At 38.5% G+C, this 23,093-nt stretch overlaps 1 protein-coding gene across 9 annotated transcripts in view; it reads left to right on the forward strand.

Moving 5' to 3' along the window:
- The window catches only part of DIP2C (disco interacting protein 2 homolog C), a 309,412-nt gene that overhangs the window by 231,120 nt on the left and 55,199 nt on the right, over positions 1–23,093 (forward strand). For all 9 annotated transcript variants that reach the window (XM_068174086.1, XM_068174067.1, XM_068174077.1 and 6 more), the window contains 12 exons: positions 47–149; positions 533–597; positions 2,402–2,495; positions 2,613–2,732; positions 3,600–3,714; positions 7,528–7,667; positions 9,278–9,414; positions 11,587–11,795; positions 12,615–12,729; positions 16,926–17,127; positions 19,142–19,251; positions 20,063–20,143. In XM_068174086.1, coding sequence (XP_068030187.1) covers positions 47–149; positions 533–597; positions 2,402–2,495; positions 2,613–2,732; positions 3,600–3,714; positions 7,528–7,667; positions 9,278–9,414; positions 11,587–11,795; positions 12,615–12,729; positions 16,926–17,127; positions 19,142–19,251; positions 20,063–20,143 — 1,491 coding nt within the window. The remainder of the gene's footprint in view (positions 1–46; positions 150–532; positions 598–2,401; positions 2,496–2,612; positions 2,733–3,599; positions 3,715–7,527; positions 7,668–9,277; positions 9,415–11,586; positions 11,796–12,614; positions 12,730–16,925; positions 17,128–19,141; positions 19,252–20,062; positions 20,144–23,093) is intronic.

The following is a 23,093-nucleotide window of genomic DNA, read 5'->3' on the forward strand; positions in this document are numbered from 1 at the left end:
TATGGCAATTCTTTCACACTGACTTTCCCTGCTTATTTCTCTTTAGTACAAAACATGTAAAGATGGAAGTGTGCTTGGGGTAACTGTGACAAGGATTGCACTGCTGACACACTGCCAAGCTCTGACCCAGGCCTGTGGATACACAGAAGGTACAGAGTGTGCTCATCATCCTTAAAACATGTGTACATCATCAGTGTACATCATCCTTAAAATCAAGTGGGGATTGCAATTTATTTCTCATCAGTCTCCTATATTTATGTTTCACACAGCTTGGTGCCAAAGGCTTCTAGATTTAAAAACATTATTTTTTTTTTCATTTGTTTCAGGAAATTTGTTCATGTTTAAAATATCTATAGGAGAGGTACAAATAATGTCTTAACCAATATAAATCCTGCAGTGGAGATTTACTTTGAAAGTTGACCTTTGAGGTCATCAGTCATGTTATACTGAAGCTTCCTTCCTTTTGAGTGGGTTTGCCTTGGGTCAATGCCATGTTCTAAAAAATAAATTCTGCTTTGTTTTTGTTGGACAGCTGAAACAATTGTGAATGTACTAGATTTCAAGAAGGATGTTGGTTTATGGCATGGAATTCTTACAGTAAGTATGTTTTTCTATTCTCTCTGAGTATTTGAAAATAAACTAAGCTAATATGCTTAGTGCTGTCACAAATTGAGATGTCCTGCAGTTTCTTCTAATACAATTTTTCGGCTTTGAAAGCAAAATAAATGTAATTTAAACCCATGATCTTCTCCTAGTGCACTTACCCATAATGAGCATGGTAAAGATGTCAGTGTATTTTTGTGTATCATGTTAAGTACTGTGACCCATTCTTATCATGTTATCTCACCAATATGTGATTTTGAGATCAAACTTTATAGCAGAAACAAATCAAATTAGTACTTGCCTCTGTAGGGATATGATCCAGTGGCATAGTTCTATTGCCCCTGACTAGCTTCCCTGTCAAAACTCCCCCCAACAGATGTTTTTGCTAACATTAAGTATTCCCAATACTTTAAATTGCATTAATTTTCTATTTGATGTTGGAATGTCTTCCTCAACTAACATGGGAGACAACTGACATTTTTTAAGGATTGCTTCTTAAGGTGCTGTTGCAATTCAGTGACTGACAAATTGTTTACTATTCACTGATCATTTTAAGAACAGATGTCAAGTCTTGAAGGGTCATTGTATGGGGGTCCCATGATTTTGGGTGTCCCCAGGATTCCCAGTGATCTGATATGTTTTTCCCATGGAGTGTTAAACTGTTCTTACTCTCCAAGTGCAAGTAATAACATTTCTGAAGCAGAAACTATTAGGCTTAACACCCATAAGAATCTCATTTTAAAAAACCATCTTTATCACTGGTTCAAAGCAAATGTCTAATAGAGCTGTTCTGTGCCTTCCTTTGCTATTAATCTTGTTCTGAACTTCATTTTTTTCAGTACTTGCCTGTTTTCCTGTACCTATACTTGTGCCAGACTGAAAGGAGAACTATCTTTTGCAGTTCTCCAAGTGTTTAGATGACTAATCCCCTGGGACACTTAACCTTTCTTAAACCTAGGTTTTCTAAAACAAATACTGTATTTAACCTGAGCTGCTATGAGGGGAAGCGTGTTGCCCTGAGGAGATATTTCTAAATGCTAACAGAAGTAAAGCAGCAACTCATTTACAGGGTGTGTGTTTAACACTGAGAAATCACTGATGCAATTGATGGGCTCAGACTGAGAGATCAGCTTTGGGTTTGGCATTGGTTTCACTCAGCTTCTTTTTCTAAACTTCCTGGAACTTTTCATGACCTTGTTGAAAATACTGGAATTAGCTTACCGGGAGAGGGACTAAAACCTCCTTCGTTTGTTTTCTGTTAAAATTAATTGATTTCTGCTTAATCTAGGATTTCAATTTCTTTGTCTCCTGTCTTTTAAATAATTTGTGCCCCACTACCATTGGTAGCTTTTAGTCTTCCCAGAGATGGAATTCCATAGACAGATATCTGTCTTGCTGCTTTTGTCCTTTTTGGTACAGTGTTCATATATATGGCAGTTTATCAGGCTTAGGCATAATATTTGACTACATAGCAAACATGTAGACATTCTTCACCCTTTTTTTTTATTTTTTTCTATTTAGAGTATTTTTTCTATTTGAGTATGAATAGAAAGAATTTTTTTTTCAGTACTGCATAAAAGTTACGTTCTGATTAGTATAAATCCTTAATCCTTAAGTAAAGCGTTGGAAAATGGGTGTCTGTTTCATCTTAATGTAGATAGCTAGATAGGAAAAGATGAGTGCCAGCACTAACAGTAAAATAAGCACAGAGTGATTTGAATAGATGCCTCTGCCCATAACACAATATGAGTAGTTGCCACAATTTTTTTATCAAATCCTTTTATCTTTTTGATTTCAGAGTGTCATGAACATGATGCATGTCATAAGTATTCCATACTCCTTAATGAAAGTGAATCCTCTGTCATGGATACAAAAAGTCTGTCAATACAAAGGTAAGGAACAAGAATATACAGAAGTTTCCTTGATAGTCAAAATCAAAAGTGCAAATTGATAACACAGCTGTCTAGCTTTTCTGTGGTGTGTTAGTAATTTTCTCATTGTTGCTGCAGCAAAAGTTGCCTGTGTGAAGTCCAGAGACATGCACTGGGCGCTGGTGGCACATCGAGACCAGAGGGACATCAACCTCTCCTCGCTGCGGATGCTGATAGTGGCTGATGGTGCAAACCCATGTAAGCTCTGCTGCTCCAGCACAGGACAGAACAGGAAGGGCTTTCTCTCTTGCACTTAAAGCTTCAATCTTCACCCATCTTAGCTAAAATATTTGCAAAATAGGTCTACTACGAACTGTGTGACATGTATGGAAACAGTAATCAATCTGGGATTTTTTTCAAAGTATATTTTTCTTTAGCTCATCCTGAAACAAACTTGATATTCCATATAACATAAGTTGCAGTAAATCTAGTTTTGTTTAACATCACAGTCATGTATAAAGACTGACTCTATAAAAGCTGAAGCAATGAAGACCTTAAGCTATAGAAAGTATCAGAACATTTCCTTTGAATGATGGTTCTCAGACACAGAAGTAACTGAGAATTTTAGGGGAATGCTTAAGCTATTTTAGAGAAACACATCTGAATCACTTCATTGGCAATTAACAGCATGAGCTGTTTCTCTGTATTATTTAAGATACTAGCACAGGGGTGTTCTGCTTGTTTGTAGTAGTTTGTTTGGAATTTCTGAATTAAATCCTTAATTTCCCTCATCCTAAAATAGAACAGTGCAATTAAATTGATACTGTAAATCTAGCATTAATAACTTTTCTAAGTAAGCATAATGAAAAGATTTAATGTTTAAAAATTAGTCTTTATTCCCTGTACGTACATACACAAGTGCATATACATACATACATACATACATACATATATATATAGTTTTAGCAGCTATGATGTATTTCCCAGTGGACATGGATCCTTTTTAAATGATTTTTTTTTCCTGAAAAGCCTATATATTAAACAGTAAATTTGCAGTTTGAATAGCATCACTTCAGAAATCAAATTATTTTTGTCTCTAATTGTTGTTTTTTTTCTTTACCCCAGGGTCCATTTCTTCCTGTGATGCATTTCTCAATGTCTTCCAAAGTAAAGGTCTAAGGCAGGAGGTCATTTGTCCCTGTGCTAGTTCACCAGAAGCTCTCACTGTGGCTATTCGAAGGTACCTGTTACACCAGTGAAAATAGACCCATTTAATGTGTATATCTGGTACTTTGAAAAAAAAAAAAAAGAAGAAAAAAATTAAATATGAATCTGCATATTTATCTTCTATTTGATATGCATATTTGCGATTTGTTTATGTCCAAGGAAGACATACAAGAATTTTTAGGGTAATTATTTAACTTCAGAATCTTTATGGCTCCCATTGCTGTTATTTTACCTCATTTTAAATTAAATAAGTTGAAATGCACAAGGAAATTCTGTAAATAAAAATGAGAAATGCCACCGTAAGCATAAAATTAATTAAAATGGGAGAATTAAGTGGAATTGCCATTGAGGAAAATCATATTCTTAAGTACTCTGTTTACAGAGAATTATGACATTCTGCAAGTTGCTTTTGGCTGACAGGCACTTTTTAACCATTCACAGACTCTCAGTAATCATCTGGAAATGCTCTTTGAGTCTAAGGGATTTGTAACTAGAAATAAAATAGATAAATTCCACTAAAACTGCTAAATGCTACTAGAACTGTTAGGTGTTATTTATATACAATCACAGCGTTGTTCAGACTGGAAAAGACCTTTAAGATCATTGAATCCAGCCATTAGCCCAGAACTGCAAAGCCTTCACTAAATTGTGTCCCTGAGTGCCACTTCCACACATCTTCTAAATACCCAAGGATGGTGTCTCAGCCTCTTCCCTGGGCAGCCTGTTCCAATGCTTCATGGCCCTTTGGGTGAAGAAATTTTTCCTGATATCCAATCTAAACCTCCCCTGGCACAACTTGAGGCCATTTCCTCTTGTTCTGTCACTTGTTACTTGGGAGAAAAGACCAACCTGGCTACAGCCTTTCAGGTTATAGCCTTCCTTATCACTTAGGAAGTGATAAGGGCCCCTCTGAGTCTCCTTTCCTCCAGGCTGAGCCCCCCAGCACCCTCAGCCTCTCATAAGGCTTCACCCTAGCAGCAGTATGCTGTCAGGAGTGCTATAGCACACAGTAAATGGTGTCAGTATTGTCTGTTTTGGCAGAGTTTTCCAAAAATTGTACACTGAACAGTAATCACTTTGTTTTGAAGTTTGTGTTTCTGCAGCCAATTATAATTGTTTCACGTTAGACCACGCAATATAAACGTGTAAAGCGCTAAAATGGCATTAAGTAAAACACTTCCTGCCACAAATTCCTAAATACACCATCCAAGTGAAATTTAACTAGATTTTCAATTAGCTTTCCAACAGAACATTTACAGGAGGAAGGACATGAGGCCAAGAGTGTGGTTGATTTTCAGCCACCTCATTATTAGTTAAGAACATCTGAAAGCAATCCATCAGGAATTTGCCCTGCCCAGGTTAGTTGTCTTTCTGTGAACTGCAGGATTCCAGAGAGCCCTTCATTCAGCTCCACCAGCCTGCTCTCAGCTTTATACAACAAGTACCAGGTGTCTTTCCCTTAGATGGATTTCCCTGCCATTGGCTGTGCAGGCCTTTGCTCCCTTGGAATGAACTCTTGCCTGTAAGTTCAGAGAGGAGTTGAATGGGCAGCAAGACATCTCTTGTGCTGAGCACTGAACAGGCTTTTAATTTCCTGGGCCAACCCTGGAAAATTTGGCCCAAATCACAGGTTATGGAGTGGGAGAACTTCATAACAGCATGACTGATGTGCCCTTTCAAAACGTAAGCTCTGTGCCTGTAGCTCTCTGAAGCACTAAAAATTCGTTTCCAAATTAACTATCATTGAGACCTTACAAAAATTTATTGGCACATAGCATTGTGGATAATTCAAAATAAAAAAAAATAGGCATTTTATCTTCAGTGCATCACTGTGTAATTACAGAGCAGTTCTTACTGCAGTGAGTGTTACAGAACACATCTCCTTTTACTTGAACTCTGTTTAATGGTAAGGTAATGCTAGATGAACTTGGGAGATGTAATATTTTTCATTTTGTTCAAGCCATCTCCACTGACAGTAAAGTCATTATCATACAATTTCCAAAGAGTTACTGCTGAAGTATGCATTAAAATGACTCCCTGCAGAGCAGAGATCCAGAGAGCTCCCTGTTAATGCTCTGACTCTTTCAAAATCTATGGTGTATTTTTACTGAACTTCCTACAAGCAAGAGTAACAAAACCAGTTCTCAGTTGAAATAACCTTATAGTTTAGAAAAAGTCAGTAATAGGCTAGAGGTGCTTCAGCTTTAGTGCTGAATCACAAACCCTAATCTTCAAAGGGATGTGTCGTGCAAATAATTCATGTTATTCCCTTTTGGTTTACTGCATATTAGTCTGAACCCACTTGCTTGAGGGAATGCAAAAGTTTAATGACAGTTTTTTTTCCCTTTTATATGGCTGGCAAAAAGCAGTGGTCAAATAGATTGTATCTGTAAATGGTAGGAGGAGCTGCTCTCAAAATGCCTTGTGTGATAAGTAGTGCAAGAAAATGGATGTGATGAAAGTCCAGACGGCCTCTACTTCTGGAATTCTGTGAGAAACCTCCAGGAGACCTTTCTTCTGATGAGCACATGAGAAGAAATGTTGGTTTTGGGGACCAGGGATGAGAGAAAGTTGATCAATAATGTCACTGAAAGTTCCTTTTACATGATGGGAATGTTATTTATCACAGGTGCTTGTTTACTAGCACCATTTGTTATGCTCTAATGCAATTTCAAGCGTGCTCACATCCTTCTTTGTTGACAATGTCACTTGAGAAATATGGCTCGTAAAACCTATTAATTGAAATTTATGGAGCCCATCAGGGCAAGGCTTACATGAGCAGGACTGGCTGAGGCCCATCTAGTATTTCAAGAACAGCAGAGGAGAAATGTTGCATCAAAGGACATTATCTGTTAAAAAATAGTTGTGTTGTGATGGAGTATTTGGGAAAAACACTGAATTGTGAGCTAAATATTGGCTGTTTTATCCATCCTGAAAAGAGCTGGAGTCTGCTCTTCATGGATGCATAATCTGAACTCAAATCAGCACCATGTCAGCTTCCAGTTTTGCATTTTAAAATGCGGGACAGTGTGAGAGTCCTTCCAGACATGAAAAGCTCTGACACCTTCCCCTGCCTTGGTAACTTGCATACATCAACACTCATTTACTCAAGCCACACTCTCCATAGTTATAATTGTATCCACTGGTGCAGCAGGTGGTTTTATGCTGAAACAAGCACACAGGCATCTTGTGCTGATGCTGTGGAATTTTACAGCAATGAATCCGAGCAAACTGAGGCGTTACCAAGAGGCTGCATCCACATTTTGACCATGACTGATGAAGGTGTAATTTGTTTTAATTTTCATGTGGTAAATTAGAATAGGAAGGATTCAATTATATGCACTCAGATGAAAATGGTGAAGTCCTTGTGTCTTCCACAGATATTTGACAGTAAATCTCTGCCAGGTTGCCTCAAAATAGATAACATATAAAATTCAACAAGTTTACTGATCAATTCCAAATATTTGTAATGCAGTTTCCTTCCACTTTGTCTACATCATCTTTCAGTATTTTAAAAGTTAGGTAAAAGCTCTTGTGTGGTAAGGCAATCTTTATAAATTTTTCTGAAAATTAAATACAGGCTCTTTGGGGTAAATGTTTGGGTAAAATATGGGTTACTTGCATCTCAGCAGTCCCATATATATGGGTGGGTACTGAATAAGGGAGATAAAAGATGTAATTACTCAGAAATGACTGAAAAATGGGATCTTATTGGGCCTAACAGGGGAAGCAGGAAGGAGGAATTTTAAACCCTTGAAACAGAGGAGTATTTGCAATAGTTTACACCTGCCTGATGGTGCCCTGATGCTCTAACCCGTGTTTGTAGGCCAACAGATGACAGCAACCAGCCGCCGGGAAGAGGAGTTCTGTCCATGCATGGTCTCACCTACGGAGTGATTCGAGTGGACTCTGAAGAAAAGCTGTCCGTCCTGACTGTCCAGGATGTTGGCTTAGTGATGCCAGGAGGTGAGGAACTTCCTTTGAAACTTACTATGATTCATCAATTTAAGTGATTGGCAGTAGAAAGTTGCAGGTGAACATGCTTTTTTGCCGGAACACAAGCTTTGGGACTACAAGCTCCTTGAAAATATTTTATTCCAAAAGCATTACCTTACAAAACTTCATGATTTGGAAATCCCAAGATTTCTTGTCTGCATTTACCTCAGTGTCTGTCTGTGCTTGCATTAGCAGCATGTATTAAATAACCTGCCACCACATCTGTTCCTAAGCCATGAGGTGTTAGTAGACAAAATAAGGAAGTTGAAGTACTGTGGCTATAAATATCTGTAAGTCTAACCAAGACAAAAGGTTTCAGTAGGGAAATTTTCATAGCCTATGCTAAGTATCAATAAAATTGCTATCTGAAAGCTTGCAGAATGTTTTTCCAAAGCATTCTTGCAGAATGTTTTTCCAAAGGTCTTCTGCTATCACACAGTTCCTAGATAGAGGAGGTATGACTGAAAAGTTCATGTTGATAAATTCAAACTGAAACCAGTGCTTCTGAAGAGGAAGATAACACTTTTCATAAGGCAGCTACATTTTAAATAAGATACTATGGATACTAGAAAAGGCTAATACTTTGTTTTTTGTAAGAGAATGCTTGTTATGGACCAAAGCAATAAAACATAATGATGCATCTTACAAAATTTCAGTTGAACAACTTAAAGCAAAGGAAGACACGATTGATTGTTGTTTAATAGTTATCATACAAGATTATTGCAATAGATGTGCCATCTTGCACTTCATATTATGTTCTGATAAATTTAATGAAAGTGCATGCTCCTGTTTATCCTCTGAGTGAAAGGTTGTTCAAGATTTTGTACCCTTGTACTTAAAAGATGTGTTGGTTCCTTTCTACTTTCCCTTGATCATCATATCCTCTTTACCATTACAAAATCTACCAATGCTGTACTCCAACTCCAGAGATGATAGCTAAAGCAGCATTCCCGATTCTTGTTCAAATGCTTGACATAAAATAGTGCTTCTTTCTCAGACCAGTGCTTTCTAATCCCTCCTGTTTAGCTCCTGCTGTCTCTGCAGGCCTGTAAGACCAGACAGAGGGAGTCTGAGCTCTGATAGATTCTCAGTAAAATTAGTCTGCTGGAATCTCTTGATCTTTCATATGGTGTTACTTGTTACTTTCTGAGAAGTGGATTTCCTGGTTGCCTGCCTCCCTGTCTGTATAGTAATAATCAAGGGCTCCATTAGGGTATTTCATTTTGCATTGACTGAGGCAGGTCTGGTTTTCAGTATGCAAAGCTGGGAACACCATCACATTTCACAGCAATATTACAGATGAACTGCAGTTTCAGAGAGAAGGCAAATAGGTATTGTTAACAATGTAAAGATTGAGTTTACATAAAGATCCTTGCATTCTTTATATAAATATCATTCATAATAGAAAGCCACTTGATAATGTTGAACACCATAATGTTCAAGAAACTGATTATTAGATATTAGTCTACATGTAATTCATTTGTTTATGTCATCTCCACCATGATGTCTTTCCAACAGCACTTATATTATTCTGTGGTTCATTTTATAGTACTTTTTTAATTCCTTTCTTCTCCCTCTAGCTATAATGTGTTCAGTGAAGCCAGATGGAATTCCTCAGCTCTGTAAAACAGATGAAATAGGAGAACTTTGTGTATGTGCTATTGCAACTGGTACATCATATTATGGACTCTCGGGCATGACCAAAAATACTTTTGAGGTAAGTTGACAAAAAGTGCTAAGTAAAATCTTTCCTTTTGAACTTTTTCTGTTTCAAGGTAGTATTTGACATGAAGTATTGATATTAACAGTATAAGAATAGCAATATTAATCAATGCTTGTTGCTTGGGACCTATATTCTAGCCAGATAATCTGCACTGAAGCCCATTTCATTAAGTGCAATAGTAGATCTTCATGTGAGTTTAGTTTTGGCTTTGAAGAGCTTTTACTTCAATATTCAAATAAGATACTGGGAGCTGAAAAAAATGAGAAGGAAAGGGATAAGAAAGACCAAGTTCAAAAGGTAATATTGTACAAGTCTATGTGCAGAATTTGATTATTGCAAACAGTAAGAAAGCTGCTTGGTATCTCTAGAAAGCAGTTTTCAACACTTCCACAGCACTTCCAGTATTAAGGCTTGTATCTATACAGAATCCTGACAGATGTAGTCTTCAAGAGATGTATCTGAAGAGCAGAGAAACCTTTTCCTGATTAGTCCCCACCTGCTCTTGTTTGAATTGCCTTAGGTGAAAGCCTTTTGGCTTTATAGAATCTGTTTTCTGACTCCAGTGCACACAGATGTAGTGATAGCTCTGTAGTACCTTCTTGCTTGTTATCATTAACTTCTGCTGAAGACAGTGTGTAAGGCTGAAGAAATTAGAAAAAAAGTGAAAAAAAAATTTAAAGCTACATTTCTTTCTCACTTAATCTTTATGGCAGAAATTAACACTAATACATTTAGGTTTCTCTTTAAAAACTCTCTGCTATTACCACTTTTAATAGACTAATGTGACTAATATCTCCTGCAAAATGCAGAGCTGAATGTTGTAAACACTGCGGATTATATAATTAAAGGAGACAAGTAGGTATTATTTTACATCCTACTGTTGAAGTCAGGAATCCTACTATGCTATTGTGATCTGAAATTTGTTGATAACTGATTTTTATGCTGCAAATACAATTGGCAATACCCAGTGTGGGTGATAATCCTGGATTTTACATACTCAAGGGTAGAAAGGTACTTATGTTCATTTTGTAGTACTTGCTGTAATTGTGATACCATTCATAATTCAAAACTTTCAGCAGGTTAACAGCATATTTAGACTGATTTAGACTTATTCCTAATGCTAAGCAAATAAACTGCCATTGAGTGAGCAGGACCACTCTATTTTAAAGTTAAGCATGTTTTTAAGTGTTCTCTCAAAGTAGATCTCTATTCTGGTTTACTGTGTATTTCATGTTGCAGGTATTAGAGTGTCAAAGAGTTTTGTGTTCCTGTAATGAATTATGGCCAAGAATGTATAAGCATTAAACTGTTCAATAAGAGTCATCCATGGGCATCTGACAGCAGAATTTGACCTTTATTTTTAGATGACCCTTCAAGATCACTATATAGGCATGGTCTTCTACTTGCCATTGCCTTTTTGCCTTTAGACTATTTAAGTTTAAACAAATGACTGCAGGAAAGTGTGGTTGTGTCTATGCAGCTCAGAGTAGCTCACATGTCAAAAGGATAATACTGTGCTAATTAGAATAGAAAAAGCCATAGGAATCTGTCTGTGGAAGTCACGTATGTCTGGTGTTCAGACATTTAGAGAGGTGCTCTGTAGGGCTGTATTTTCATTTCCTAGTGTGCTACAGAAGACATTACCACTAGTGTTCTGAGAACTTAATTGACCTTAAATAAAAATGTGGTCAGCTGAAAGAATCATTAATGTACTGTACCTTAAAATAGCTTCACTTCTAGCCTGCCTATTTCTTACACTGTGCTGGAAATGGGCATGAGGTACTGAAAAAAACCTCTACTGAAATGTTTATGAGTTAAGCTCTCAGTTAACCTATACACAGCACCTTGGGTTGGCAGTCTGCTCAGCATGGGTTTTTTTTTAATACTGATGTTGATTTGTATATTTTTAAGGTCATAAATTATTAACAGGCTCACAGTTACAGAAAATGTGTATGGTAAACAGAGTGGGATTGAATTTGCTGGAACTCAGGTACACACCAGTGCAGGAGTTTCCTGACACTCCCTTTATGGTGACTGAAGGATAAAGAGCATCACCAGTGACCCATTTACTTTGTTTCAGAATAGCCATCTGAGAGAAAATGCCTGAAATACTTTGCAGCCTGATCTCTGTGTATAGAACTGAGGACCCATGTTTCTGTTTTGCAGGTGTTTCCTATGACCAGTTCTGGTGGCCCTATCACTGAATATCCCTTTATAAGGACTGGACTCCTCGGCTTTATAGGACCAGGTGGACTTGTCTTTGTTATTGGCAAAATGGATGGTTTGATGGTTGTCAGTGGAAGAAGACATAATGCTGATGACATTGTAGCAACAGCACTGGCTGTGGAACCCATGAAATTTGTCTACAGGGGGAGGTTTGATCCTTTCTTTTTTTATATTATGTAGAAATCTTTATTTTGCTTAGATGCAGTGTAAATGATCCAGATGCTTTCAGAAAGCAGTGCCTGATCTGCATTGTAATTTCTCTCCAGTTCTGTCCATATTGCCTGAACCAGGAGACAGCTGATTGAAGCCCAAGGCAATGTTGAGGCAATGTTTGGATACCAAGGTCTTGAAACTGTGATTACTGAAATTTCCAGTTGAACAGCTGGTTAATTCTGAGGGTGTTGGCTCAACAGGAGCCTTTCTGTGTGCACTGAAATTTACAATATGTCTTACACTGAAGTTTTTGAATGTGAAAGTGGTTCTTTGTGTGACCTTCCTCACTTCCCAGTGCTGAAACTGAGCAGGAGGCATCCAAAACCTCTGAAGAGCCTCATGCAATAGCACGTGCTCACACTCCATCACATGTCAGACCTCTCACAAAATGTTGTTGCAATTACCATCTTCTAAGATGGGGCCAAGGAAGGTGCTTATGCTGGCTCTTATATAATATCTTAGCAACAACCTTGGTGTGACCCAAATGTAGTGCTTTTCTTCTTCCAAGAATGTGCACTTCTCCGTCCTGCTCTGACATTCTGCTTGTATATACATGACTGTAGAACAAAGCCTGCTGTTTCGACCCCAGAAGTTATCTAAAACTGTTCTTGTAGCTTTTTCCCCATAAATATATTAATAATTGACACACCAGGAGTCTAACTAATAAGTAAAGAAATCGGAGTTGTAGAAGGTTAATGCAGAAGACAGGTTTTTCCCTCTGTCCTGGCACTAAAGGCTCTTCTCTCCTCCTATAGAATAGCAGTGTTTTCCGTGAGCGTGCTGCACGATGAAAGGATAGTTATTGTTGCTGAACAAAGGCCAGACTCCACAGAAGAAGACAGTTTTCAGTGGATGAGTCGAGTTCTCCAGGTAATGCTCTATATGTACGTTTGGAGGCTATTTTTTTTCTTACTTTATATTCTTTTTATTGATCTTTCAGACCCCTAAGGTAACTGACGTTTGTCTTTGAGTAATTGTGAATCCACCTTCAGTTGCACTTGCTCTTAATGAGCACAAAATGAGATTCTTCTGAGTGACAGTTCCTATCTGGGCTGTACACATCCAGAGAGTGATCCTTTTCCTAATCAAAATGCTATAAGAATACAGGAAAGAATCAAAGTAAATAATACCAAAGAGAGAGTAGCATATGGTCTATAAGGATATAGTAATTCTTTACTTCAAAAGGGGAATGAATGAATGAATGAATTGATTATATACTTTTACTGTCAAAAGCTACCAGTCTCTGCTCACAGTTATAAGCATGGGTACAGAGTTGGCCTCATCCAGATTTATTTTCTTTGACAGGTGGAAGAGAATTATGTGTTTTTAGTGTACCATGTTGATAGCTAAAAGAAACTGAATGAAACTCAGCCTAAAAATCCTAATTTCCCTCCACTGAAATGAAGGAAAGTGATTGATTAGCTGAGATCTAGGTATCTAGACACCTCTTCCAAAGAATCCCATTCCAGCAGTCTGGCAATATCAATACTATACTCAGGGTTTTTTTCAACTCTAATGTCCACACACAAAAATGTTAGATACTTTAGACAGGGTCATCTTCCATCTCTGTGGTTAATCCAATTCAGGCTCAAAAGCAATAGATTTAATGGAGATGTAGTCAGATTAAGTCTGTTTGTTGCTACCTTGTGAAGTGGTCTCAACTCTTGTCTACAGTTGGTCTCCTGTTACTTCTCCTTCCCTTTCCTACCTTCCTTTCTGTCCTTCTGCAAGGACTCTTCTCAGTAAATATATTGCAGGCATATTTTTGCATTACCTAAGAGCAAAGATGAAGATCCCACAAAATTCAGAGATGTTTTTATTCATCATTGCATTTTACTGGATAAGAAAGGGACTCTATCTACTGTATCCTTCAAGAAACGGAAAGAATAAGCTTTCACCCATCTCAAAACAGGCTTATCTGCTTTCTTTATTCAAAAGACAGCTACACTTCATACAGTTAGAGGCATCTCATATTCACAGTAAATCTAAATTAATACCAAGAAAAGATAGAACCTCTAGCTTGCCATCACACAGAAAGCCTTTGAAACACCTAGTAGCACATAGGGCAACTACTGTAGAAGGAGAGGCTTTGGGTTGCCCACACTTTTGTCAAGGAGCAGGCTCCTAAAGGAGTTGAAACCCTGGGCTTAACACTTGTCCTGTTTTGTCAGCAAAGCATCTTTGTGACTTTTACTGACCTAATGTCTTACACAATCATAGCCAGTAGAGTTCTGCACTAAAAAACTGCAGGAATCCTGTGTCCCAATACTCCTGCCAAGAGTCAGCCCTGTTATTCTGAGTCTGATCAAGTCCCAGCAGTGTCTAAGAATAGTAGGCCATGCATCAAAGTACACACATGTGTGGCTGCTTTCATCACCCACGTGTGAAGCCTGCAACTCTGGCATGCACCACTATGTGAACAAGAAGTTTCTGTTTCCACCACAGCTGAGAGCAGAGGAAGGACAGAAGCCAGGAACATGTGGGATGTTTTGTGCCTCTTCCCAATCAGAGTTTTAATGACAGATGTCAGGAAGTGGTAACCAGCTGTATCTGAATCATCTGCTAGTGAGGCACACCATAACAATATTACAGCCTGTGTCATGACTCTCAGTGAAGTCCATGGTAACAAACTTCATTAAATTGCTACTTGATTTTAACACTATTTGTGAGTTGTCTGACGCTCTGTGAGTGCTGCTCTGTGCCAGCCCTGCACTGCTGTGCCTTGCTGTTTCTTCCCTGCAGCTGAGCTGTGTCAATTTGCAGAACCAGTTTTTCCAGTGGTTTGCACATATTCTGACTCTCCTGACCCATCCTGCCGCTTGGCAGGGAGATGAAGGATGGTAGAGCTGCTATACCTGTGGGACTATGCTGGACTGCATCTGTGGGCTTCAGCAGAGAGATGGTTGGGAGGGATGGTTGGGGGTGGATTTTCTTGAGAGTAGAAGGGTGAAGATCCCAGATCACCCAGCAGTTCAGTCTGATAGATCCTAGATACTCATCTGCTGCAGACTTCGGGCAGGGTTGTGGTCCCTGTATGGCAGACTGGATGTTAGTTTTATCAGTGCCAGGACTTGACAGGACTAGGTAAAGCCAGGAGATCTACTGCAGCACTGGAGAGTGTTTACCCAGAGGATTGTGTCACGAAGTTTTGTCAGCTCAAACAACACAGCAGTCTGGACTCTCCTCAAGTTTGGGTTTGTCTTGTCCATTTTCACAATGAAAGAGAGGGACAGAGATTTCAGACACTGTTTGATTCTGGCTGGGCACAGTAGTTTCAAAAACCAAGCCATCCAATCAACAGGATGCATAAATGCCAGCAGTATTAAAATTGTCTGGTACTTTTCTCCCTCAAAATTTTAAGGCTCAGTTCACCAGTTGTCATCCTTGTGACAAAGTCATTCCCTGCTTCAGAATTGTGCCCAACTCAAAGGTGTGAAAGGTGACAGATTTGAATGACCCATGATATTTATGTGGCATTGTGTAGCAGATGTATCTCTCAGAGACAGTTCAGAAGTTACTGGGGAATCATTGCATACACTCCTCGTCCTACCACAGCTGGGTATTGCTTTCCATTCACCACCTGTAGGAGCCACAGAGTTTTATCTTTGAGTAAAAATAGTTACTTGGCTTGTGATGGTTTTCCTTCAGGCTGATGTCAGGTGAAGATCCCATGATTTATCACTGCTTTTCAGAACCTACAAGTAACATTATGATTAGTAGGTATTGGTGGTTTCTGCCAGAAACATGAGACGTTGTGTGTTGGCTGCCATAAATATTTCACTCTTGCTCATCTTTTGGGTGGTGTCTGTAGACCAGCAGCAAGGGCTTCCAATTCTGCTGTGAGAGCTACTACTGCTAAAATTCCAATGCTTTTAAATGAGTCACCATTTTATTATTCTTCCTTGTGAGATTTTGCAATCAAATAAATAAGAAATGGAGCAAACAGAAGCCAAAAGAGAAGCATTGCTTTGTCTGTAGGAGTAACCAGTAATTTATTGGTCCACACTTTAGTGCATGCTTAACTGTAAGTGATTATTTAATTCTCAGAGTATAGATTGTATCTTCAAGGCAGCACACATATCAATTAACTTTTCTCACAGTTTAAAATTTAAAAGCAAGATAAGTAAATTATATTTTTGAACATTTAACTACTCATTAGGTATGCTGTTTGTAATTTGTTTCTCAGTTTGCGTAAATGCCTGAAGTTGGTGTTCTAGCACACTAAAGTTGGTGTTCTAACACACTTGCTGCAATTTTTGTTAAAATTATAAGGAAAATAAATCCTTTAAATCTGTGGGGAATTAAAATCTATGTGCATGGATGTTCATGTTTAACTCAATAAATTACATAGATACTGTATGCTGCAGTTTTCTTGGAAGTGATGCAGTTTAATTCACTTTAATATCAGGCAGTGAACATGGTTGCTATATGATTCAGAGTTGCTTCTTTTTTGGGTTTTTGTCCAACCAATTTTTTTTCAAGTGGATCATTTCATAGTTTTCCCTTATATATTTTCCATTCCTGCCTGAAAATCTTTTACACTGTGATCAGGGAATGAAACAGTTACTACCTTATTAAAAAATTTAAAAGATTCGCAAGCTGCATACATCATTAGTTGTAGGGGTTATTTGAAATTTTGCCCTGTTCAGAAAGATGGACTGTATATTAAATTGATAGGAATCCTTTGAACTTTAGCTCTGAGAAGCGCACAGATTAAAAGCAATTTCATGTGGTCTGACAGCCCATCTTTGTAAAAAAATCTCCAGGATACCTGCTACTAATGTGTGCTTAAGAGGGATAACAAGGTAGCATTTCCTATTAGATTTGTGTGCATTTATCACCAGGTTTTTGGTTGCTTTTTTATCTGCTGGAATGAGTGTAGCAACATTTCTGTCCACCTGTTCCCAGTGAAAAGAACCTCCTTACCACTGACATAGCTGAAGTGTCTTTCCATTGCCAGTTAATTATTAGGGCTGTTTTATGCAGTAATTCAGAACAACACATGCTTATTAGAATGATGAAAAATTAGCCTTTCATTAAAATCGACTTCCTGTGTGGTTTTTTAGGCAATTGACAGCATCCATCAAGTGGGAGTCTACTGCCTAGCACTTGTCCCAGCAAACACGCTTCCCAAGACACCACTGGGAGGGATTCACCTGTCAGAAACCAAACAGCTCTTCCTGGAAGGATCTCTGCATCCTTGTAATGTGCTGATGTGTCCCCACACCTGCGTAACAAACCTGCCTAAACCAAGGCAAAAGCAACCAGGTAAGAGGAGTGAAGGCCCAGGGACTGCGACTTAGTGCTGTGTGCTTATGGTACTGTAAGGGAGCAAAATCAAGTAATTGCTGATACAGGTGAGAATCAGCTTCATCAGCTTTCCTCTTCAATATTCTGTGTGTGTCAAGGACATCATTGGTGTTGCCAGGAGCTAGAAGCACCTTCACAGAGAGTGCAAGAAAAAAATGCTAATTCAATAAAGATGAGATTTTTATCACTCTACAAGGCGCTGCTGAGACCACACCCTGGAGTCTTCTTAAATCCCTCTTCAGATGTGTTTAAAGGGGATGGAGACCAAACCAGATAAGATCTTGGCTTATTTTGAAGGCTGAGTTTGTAAACTAGAAACAGAGAGGAAGAGGAATGTTGACACTAAATATCAGTGTTGGAAGAGCAAAGACTTCAAAACTGATCATGAATAAATTAAGCCAAAGAATGAGTGTTTTAATCCCCCACCTTTGTGGGGAGATTCTGTATTACTCTTCCAGCAAGTGTATTAGAGGAAAAACCCTAAGTAGTTTTAAGATGGTTCTTCAGAAGTTCTGCCTCTTCATGAAGAATATTGGATGAAATGGTTCAGCAAGGGACTGTCTCAAGAGACCAAGACCTTGTAGCCTGCTGTAATCCAGTCACTGGTTATTTGTGACCAATGTACAAGTAAATTTTTGCAAATTTTTGCCTTTGAATCCAATTGCAGGTTTTAGTACTCAGATTAATTTCAAGGAGTTCTGGATGTGTAGCCTCAGGCTTAAGACTTGGATACAGCTCCATTAGACTAAGTGTTGGTTATTTTCCACTTTGAAAAACACCTTGGAATTAGAAGTGGGTTTGCTCTCTGGATCTTGGATATGGAGACTATCCCTCATGAATTCAGTGCAAGTTTGCCTAAACCATCATCTTTTTCTAAAACCTTTGGAAAAATGTTTCAGAATCAAAACCATAATCTTGGTTTGTTGATACTGGGAGTGTCAGAGGTTAACAGAGACTTGCACTAACTTAATGAAAGGAATGGGGCCTTTTACTGCAGTGGTCACATTGGTATTTTCTTGTTGCTGCACCATAAAATAATTGCTGAATTAGAATCAATGGAGATTGTTACAGATATGTTATGTAGACATTAAATGTTACTATGGTAATAGGAATATTTAATGCCATGAGCATAGAAACAAAACTGATAGTATCACATTCTCCCATTCTGTGTTGTTGTGACATACCAAGAGGGTATTCCTTTTATAATTTTAAAGCAGAGTAGTTTGTAGATGCTTTAGATTGTACATTATCTGGTTACTTATACCAGAAACAATCACTTGGACATCATAGGCTAGAAATAGAGCCTGGTATAAATTGCAGTTGATCAGTAATCCATGCTGGAGAAGCAGAAAACAAATGCCAGCATGAGCTTAAATGGTATCTGTGAGACAGGTATTGTCCCCTAATGGCAACAACAAAAGATCAGTGAAATCCACCTAATGGAAGAGTGTCAGCCACGGCATCTTATTTTCTTCTGAAGTTACTTAACTTCACTCTCAATCTCATTCTAGAGGGCTTGCATGTATTTTATCATATGCACCATCTGCCTTCCTAATCCCTGTCACTTTGTGTCTGTAGCATTACAGAAGTCCTAATACAGATGCAACTTAGCCCAGGCAACAGAAGAGGGAAATAGGAATGTTGTCACTCTGGACTGAGGCACTTGAATGGATATGCCTACAGTAGGAGCTAAATTTTCCAGATTCATCCTATGAAGGCAGACAAGATATGTCTCTGGCTGTGGAGAGCCCATGCTAAATTAGAGCTGTTTTGAGAGGATTAATCCAGTCCTACGTATCTTTCAACCACTTCTGGTTCCTAACCAAAGTTTATGTCAACAGAGATGTGCTCAAATTTTGGTTTTGTGGATGGCAGTGAGGAAAACAGAATGTAAGGCAAAAGAAATCACTTGAATTTTCATCCACAAGCAAAGGATTTTTATTGCACTTGGTGTATTTCTGCTTTATTCTAGAAATTGGCCCTGCCTCTGTGATGGTGGGGAACTTGGTCTCTGGAAAAAGAATTGCACAGGCCAGCGGTAGAGATTTGGGGCAAATAGAAGATAATGACCAGGCCAGAAAGGTAAGCTAAACTTTTCTGTTACAGCCTGTATTTAACATCATATTCATCATAAAATCATTTAACTTCATCCATATATAAATAGTTAACATCATGTAGTTGACATCAGGACACTTAGCAGTTCAGAGATTTGATGGATGATTATGATTATTGTTATTATTACCACCACATTTTTTCATGGCTTCTTTTTAATTAGTGCATATATTTAATATGCCTTCTTTACAGATAAATATTAAATAGATATGATGAGAAGTCACTGCATTTCATTTGTATGGATTTTTTGAAATAAGTTTACATGGGGCAGCAGAAAAAATGTGGTGGAAAGCATTCATGGGGCTTCTACCAGAAATAACCCTCTGTTACATAATTTTTACCAGCTCAAGTGGAATCCAGAGAATTTTATTTACATATAAGCTCCTGACCTTATTTGTCGTTCTTTTAACTCTGGAAAATTAAGTTGAAATTCTGCTCTTTTGGGGCTTATGTGAGTAATTAAATTAGTAAGTTCTAAGCTGTATAAGTGCTTATGTATTTAAAGTAAGAAAAAGAGAGGAAGCTAAAGAATTAAATAGTGCTTAAATTCAGAGGGATCAGTAAGAACTTTTATTGCTTTGGAAGTATATGAAGTAATATATCATAATCCCAGCAGTGGTTTCACTTCCAGAGAGGTGGCTTCTACCATGCAAAAAGACCTTCCTATAAAAGTGTGACAAGAAGAGAATTAATTCCTGTTTAGTGCTTCTGGGTATTGTGACCTGGAATTTAAAGCCAAGAAGTTGCTCGGTGTCGTGACTGTCACTCTGCTTTATTGCAGTTCCTGTTCCTGTCAGAAGTATTGCAGTGGAGAGCTCAGACCACCCCTGACCATGTGCTCTACACCCTGCTCAACTGCAGGGTAAGAATCTCAGGCCATGGCTCCAACAGGCTTGGAAAAGGCACACTGGGATTTCAGCAGCATCTGCTTGTGCTGTGGCTGGATTTGACCTTTCTCTTCCCATTTCCACTAATACTCAGCTGTTTTATTTAATATTCTCTGAGGCAGAAAGGAAGAGAGAATCATCATTGTTAATTGTCAAGTTATAGATTTCTTTTGTATCAGACAGCGTGCCTTACACATTTCTCATTCCTTTTTCCACCACATACATGTTGTGTGTGAGCTGACACTGCAAATCTGTTTCAATACTGTTGAATCTGTTTCAGATGTGTCCCTGTGTTGAATAACAGTGTTTAATACTGCTCACCATCCTGATTCCTAGTTTGAAAAGCACAGGCTTGGAAAAACCAAAGCATTTTACCTAAATATAACAATGGCTGTTGTTTGTGAGATTGGACCATCTAGGGGAGGTGTGAGAATGAGAAAAGGTGAAGAGAAGAAAATGTACGTCCAGAATACAATCAAGTCTGTAGAGGATCACTAATAAATCTCTGCATAACCTACATGAGATGCCAGCCTGGCACAGCATTTCATTGCTTACTAAAAATGAGTTCATGAATGTGACAGGCACAGAACCTGTCTTTGCTAAGAGTAAAACTTCCTTGCTTTCTGTAGTGTAACTTCTTTACTTCCTGGATGATCACAGATTACAGATGACAAACCAATAATTCTCAAGACCACAGAGAGAATTAAGGTCTGACTTCAAACCATTCCATCACAGTACACCTACACATATCTGTCAGATCTGGCAAACATACTTCGTGTGGGAGGGTCTTCAGGAGAGGGGAGGCCTGGAAGAGTGCTGTTCCCCTGGAGTAGTAGCTGATGTTGTCTCAGCCTATGTGGTCTTTATGCAACTTGAATATGTTCTTAAGCCTCCAGTAATTTGTGGACCTCTGTGAAATCACCACTTACAGTATTTACAGAATGTCCTTCTCCATTTTACAGTGCTGGTACAAAGTTCAGTTTGAAGCTACCAGTAAGTAATTAAATAAATTTTTTACAAATTCAGATTAATAGCTCATATTTGTGAATATGTGAAACCTGACAGATAAATAGTGAAGTAATAATGTATTTTTTATGGCAAAGTAAAAATCATGAGAGGCAATGCTGTTTATAAGTTCAGTATTACACCATTAAAGTACTGCATTGCTGTGTCCTGTAAGTTAGGAGCAAAGATGCTGTGAGAAAGAGTTGATGTGTGCTATCCCATTTCTTCCACACAAGGCTGTTGCTTTTGAGTTTTAAATAAAGCCAAACTTCCCATGCTGGCAGAAGGGTTCAAACAGGGAAGGGAAGTAAGGACACAATGTGCAAAACAAGGATTAACAAAACAAATTCCTGTTCCATAGAAGTGTAGTTGGATTTTAAAATACAGTTTCTCTGTTACTCTCAGTGAAGAGTATCTCATCATATGAAATTTGATTGAGACATAATGCTTTTTGGAGAGAATAAATATTTTATGGAAAAGGATGACAGATTTGGTGGGGTTTGCCCCAGGCAAATTTTATTGCCCATCTTGAATTTTAGTTCTGATTTGTAACTTTTCCTATTTTGTCTTCCTTGGACATTGTCTGTACACTTTGTTCTAAAACATTCAGGCATCCTGCAGTGGATGACTAATGAAAGTCCTTTGAGATTAGTGTTTTCCTGTAACCCAAGCTTTGAGAATTTGAAATATTTCAAAATTAGTGCAATACATTGTTTTTAATGTGCGTCATGAAAGATTGCAACACCTTTACATTTCAGGATAGCTCATTAAAGTCCCAAAGGGAGTAATTGCCTGATGCTTGCAAGTGATTCTTGTCCAACACCAGGATTCTCCTTCCCTACACTTCATATAAACAGTGACTTCCCACTGGTTCACAGGCAGCAAGTGCCAGAAGTCTTAAATGTAAACAAGCTTTGCACAAATTCACTTGATTTACAGCAATTCCCTATCTGCTGGTAGGACCTATGCTTCTGATGTGTGTGGGGATATAAAGAGTCCTTCTTCTCATAACCATGAAAACAGGCAATTTCTTGAAAGAAGAAATGGAGAATTTACATTCTGTAAATGTTACATTCTCCGGACAGGTCTGCAGTGGCAGGGCAGCCAGACCTCATGTTGCTTTGGCATACTCAGGGCTGGACAGATAGAAGTCATCTCTGGTCCAGCATCCGCAGAGTTGCATATGTCTTTAGCTGAAGCCTTCTTAGTGAAATGGTCTCCACACTGATCAGAAGACTGATGAAACCTGTCTGAAGTGTAGTTCAGTAAGTGGGGTTGCTGAGGATGATGAAGAGGAATGCTGAGCCCTGGCTTTGTCCATTTTATTTCCAGTTGGGCTGTGCTCTTTGTTGCCAGTTTGTAATGAAGTCTGTGAATGCCAGGTGATCCTGGTAACATGGCACTGCTTGTAGTGCTTGCCCTTTGGCAAACTGCTCCCTCCTCTCTGACGCCTGGTCAATAAACACTGCAGTGGTGTGTGGGGTGGGGGTGGATAGAAACCAGCACCAGAACAAACACCTATTATTCCTTGCCTTGTTAAAATAGAGTGTAAAGAACATCTCCTTGAAACAGTAGACCTTCTTGCTTTCTCCCTTAAGGAGGATAGTGATGTAATACCTTTTTATTGTATTACATTGCATTTTTGATGCACTGTTCTATTTAATTGTGTGTTTATGTGTTCTTCTTTAGTATATTCTTACCTTTTTTCCCCCAATTTTTTCAGAAACACTTTTTTTAAAGTGAACTTAGTGCTTGCGATAGGTGCCAGGTGTATGACAGCTGTACTGGAGACTGAACTCCTCTTTTTCCACAGAACAAGAACACAAGCCAAGATCCAGCCCTTCCCATACTGCCCTGTCCCTTTTCTCCCAGCCCAGACCTGGCCTGACCAGCCCTAGGTGCAGTCAGTCTGTCCTGTAC

The sequence above is a fragment of the Anomalospiza imberbis genome, chromosome 1 (assembly GCF_031753505.1).
Source record: "Anomalospiza imberbis isolate Cuckoo-Finch-1a 21T00152 chromosome 1, ASM3175350v1, whole genome shotgun sequence".
In the NCBI taxonomy this organism is placed as follows: domain Eukaryota; kingdom Metazoa; phylum Chordata; class Aves; order Passeriformes; family Viduidae; genus Anomalospiza; species Anomalospiza imberbis.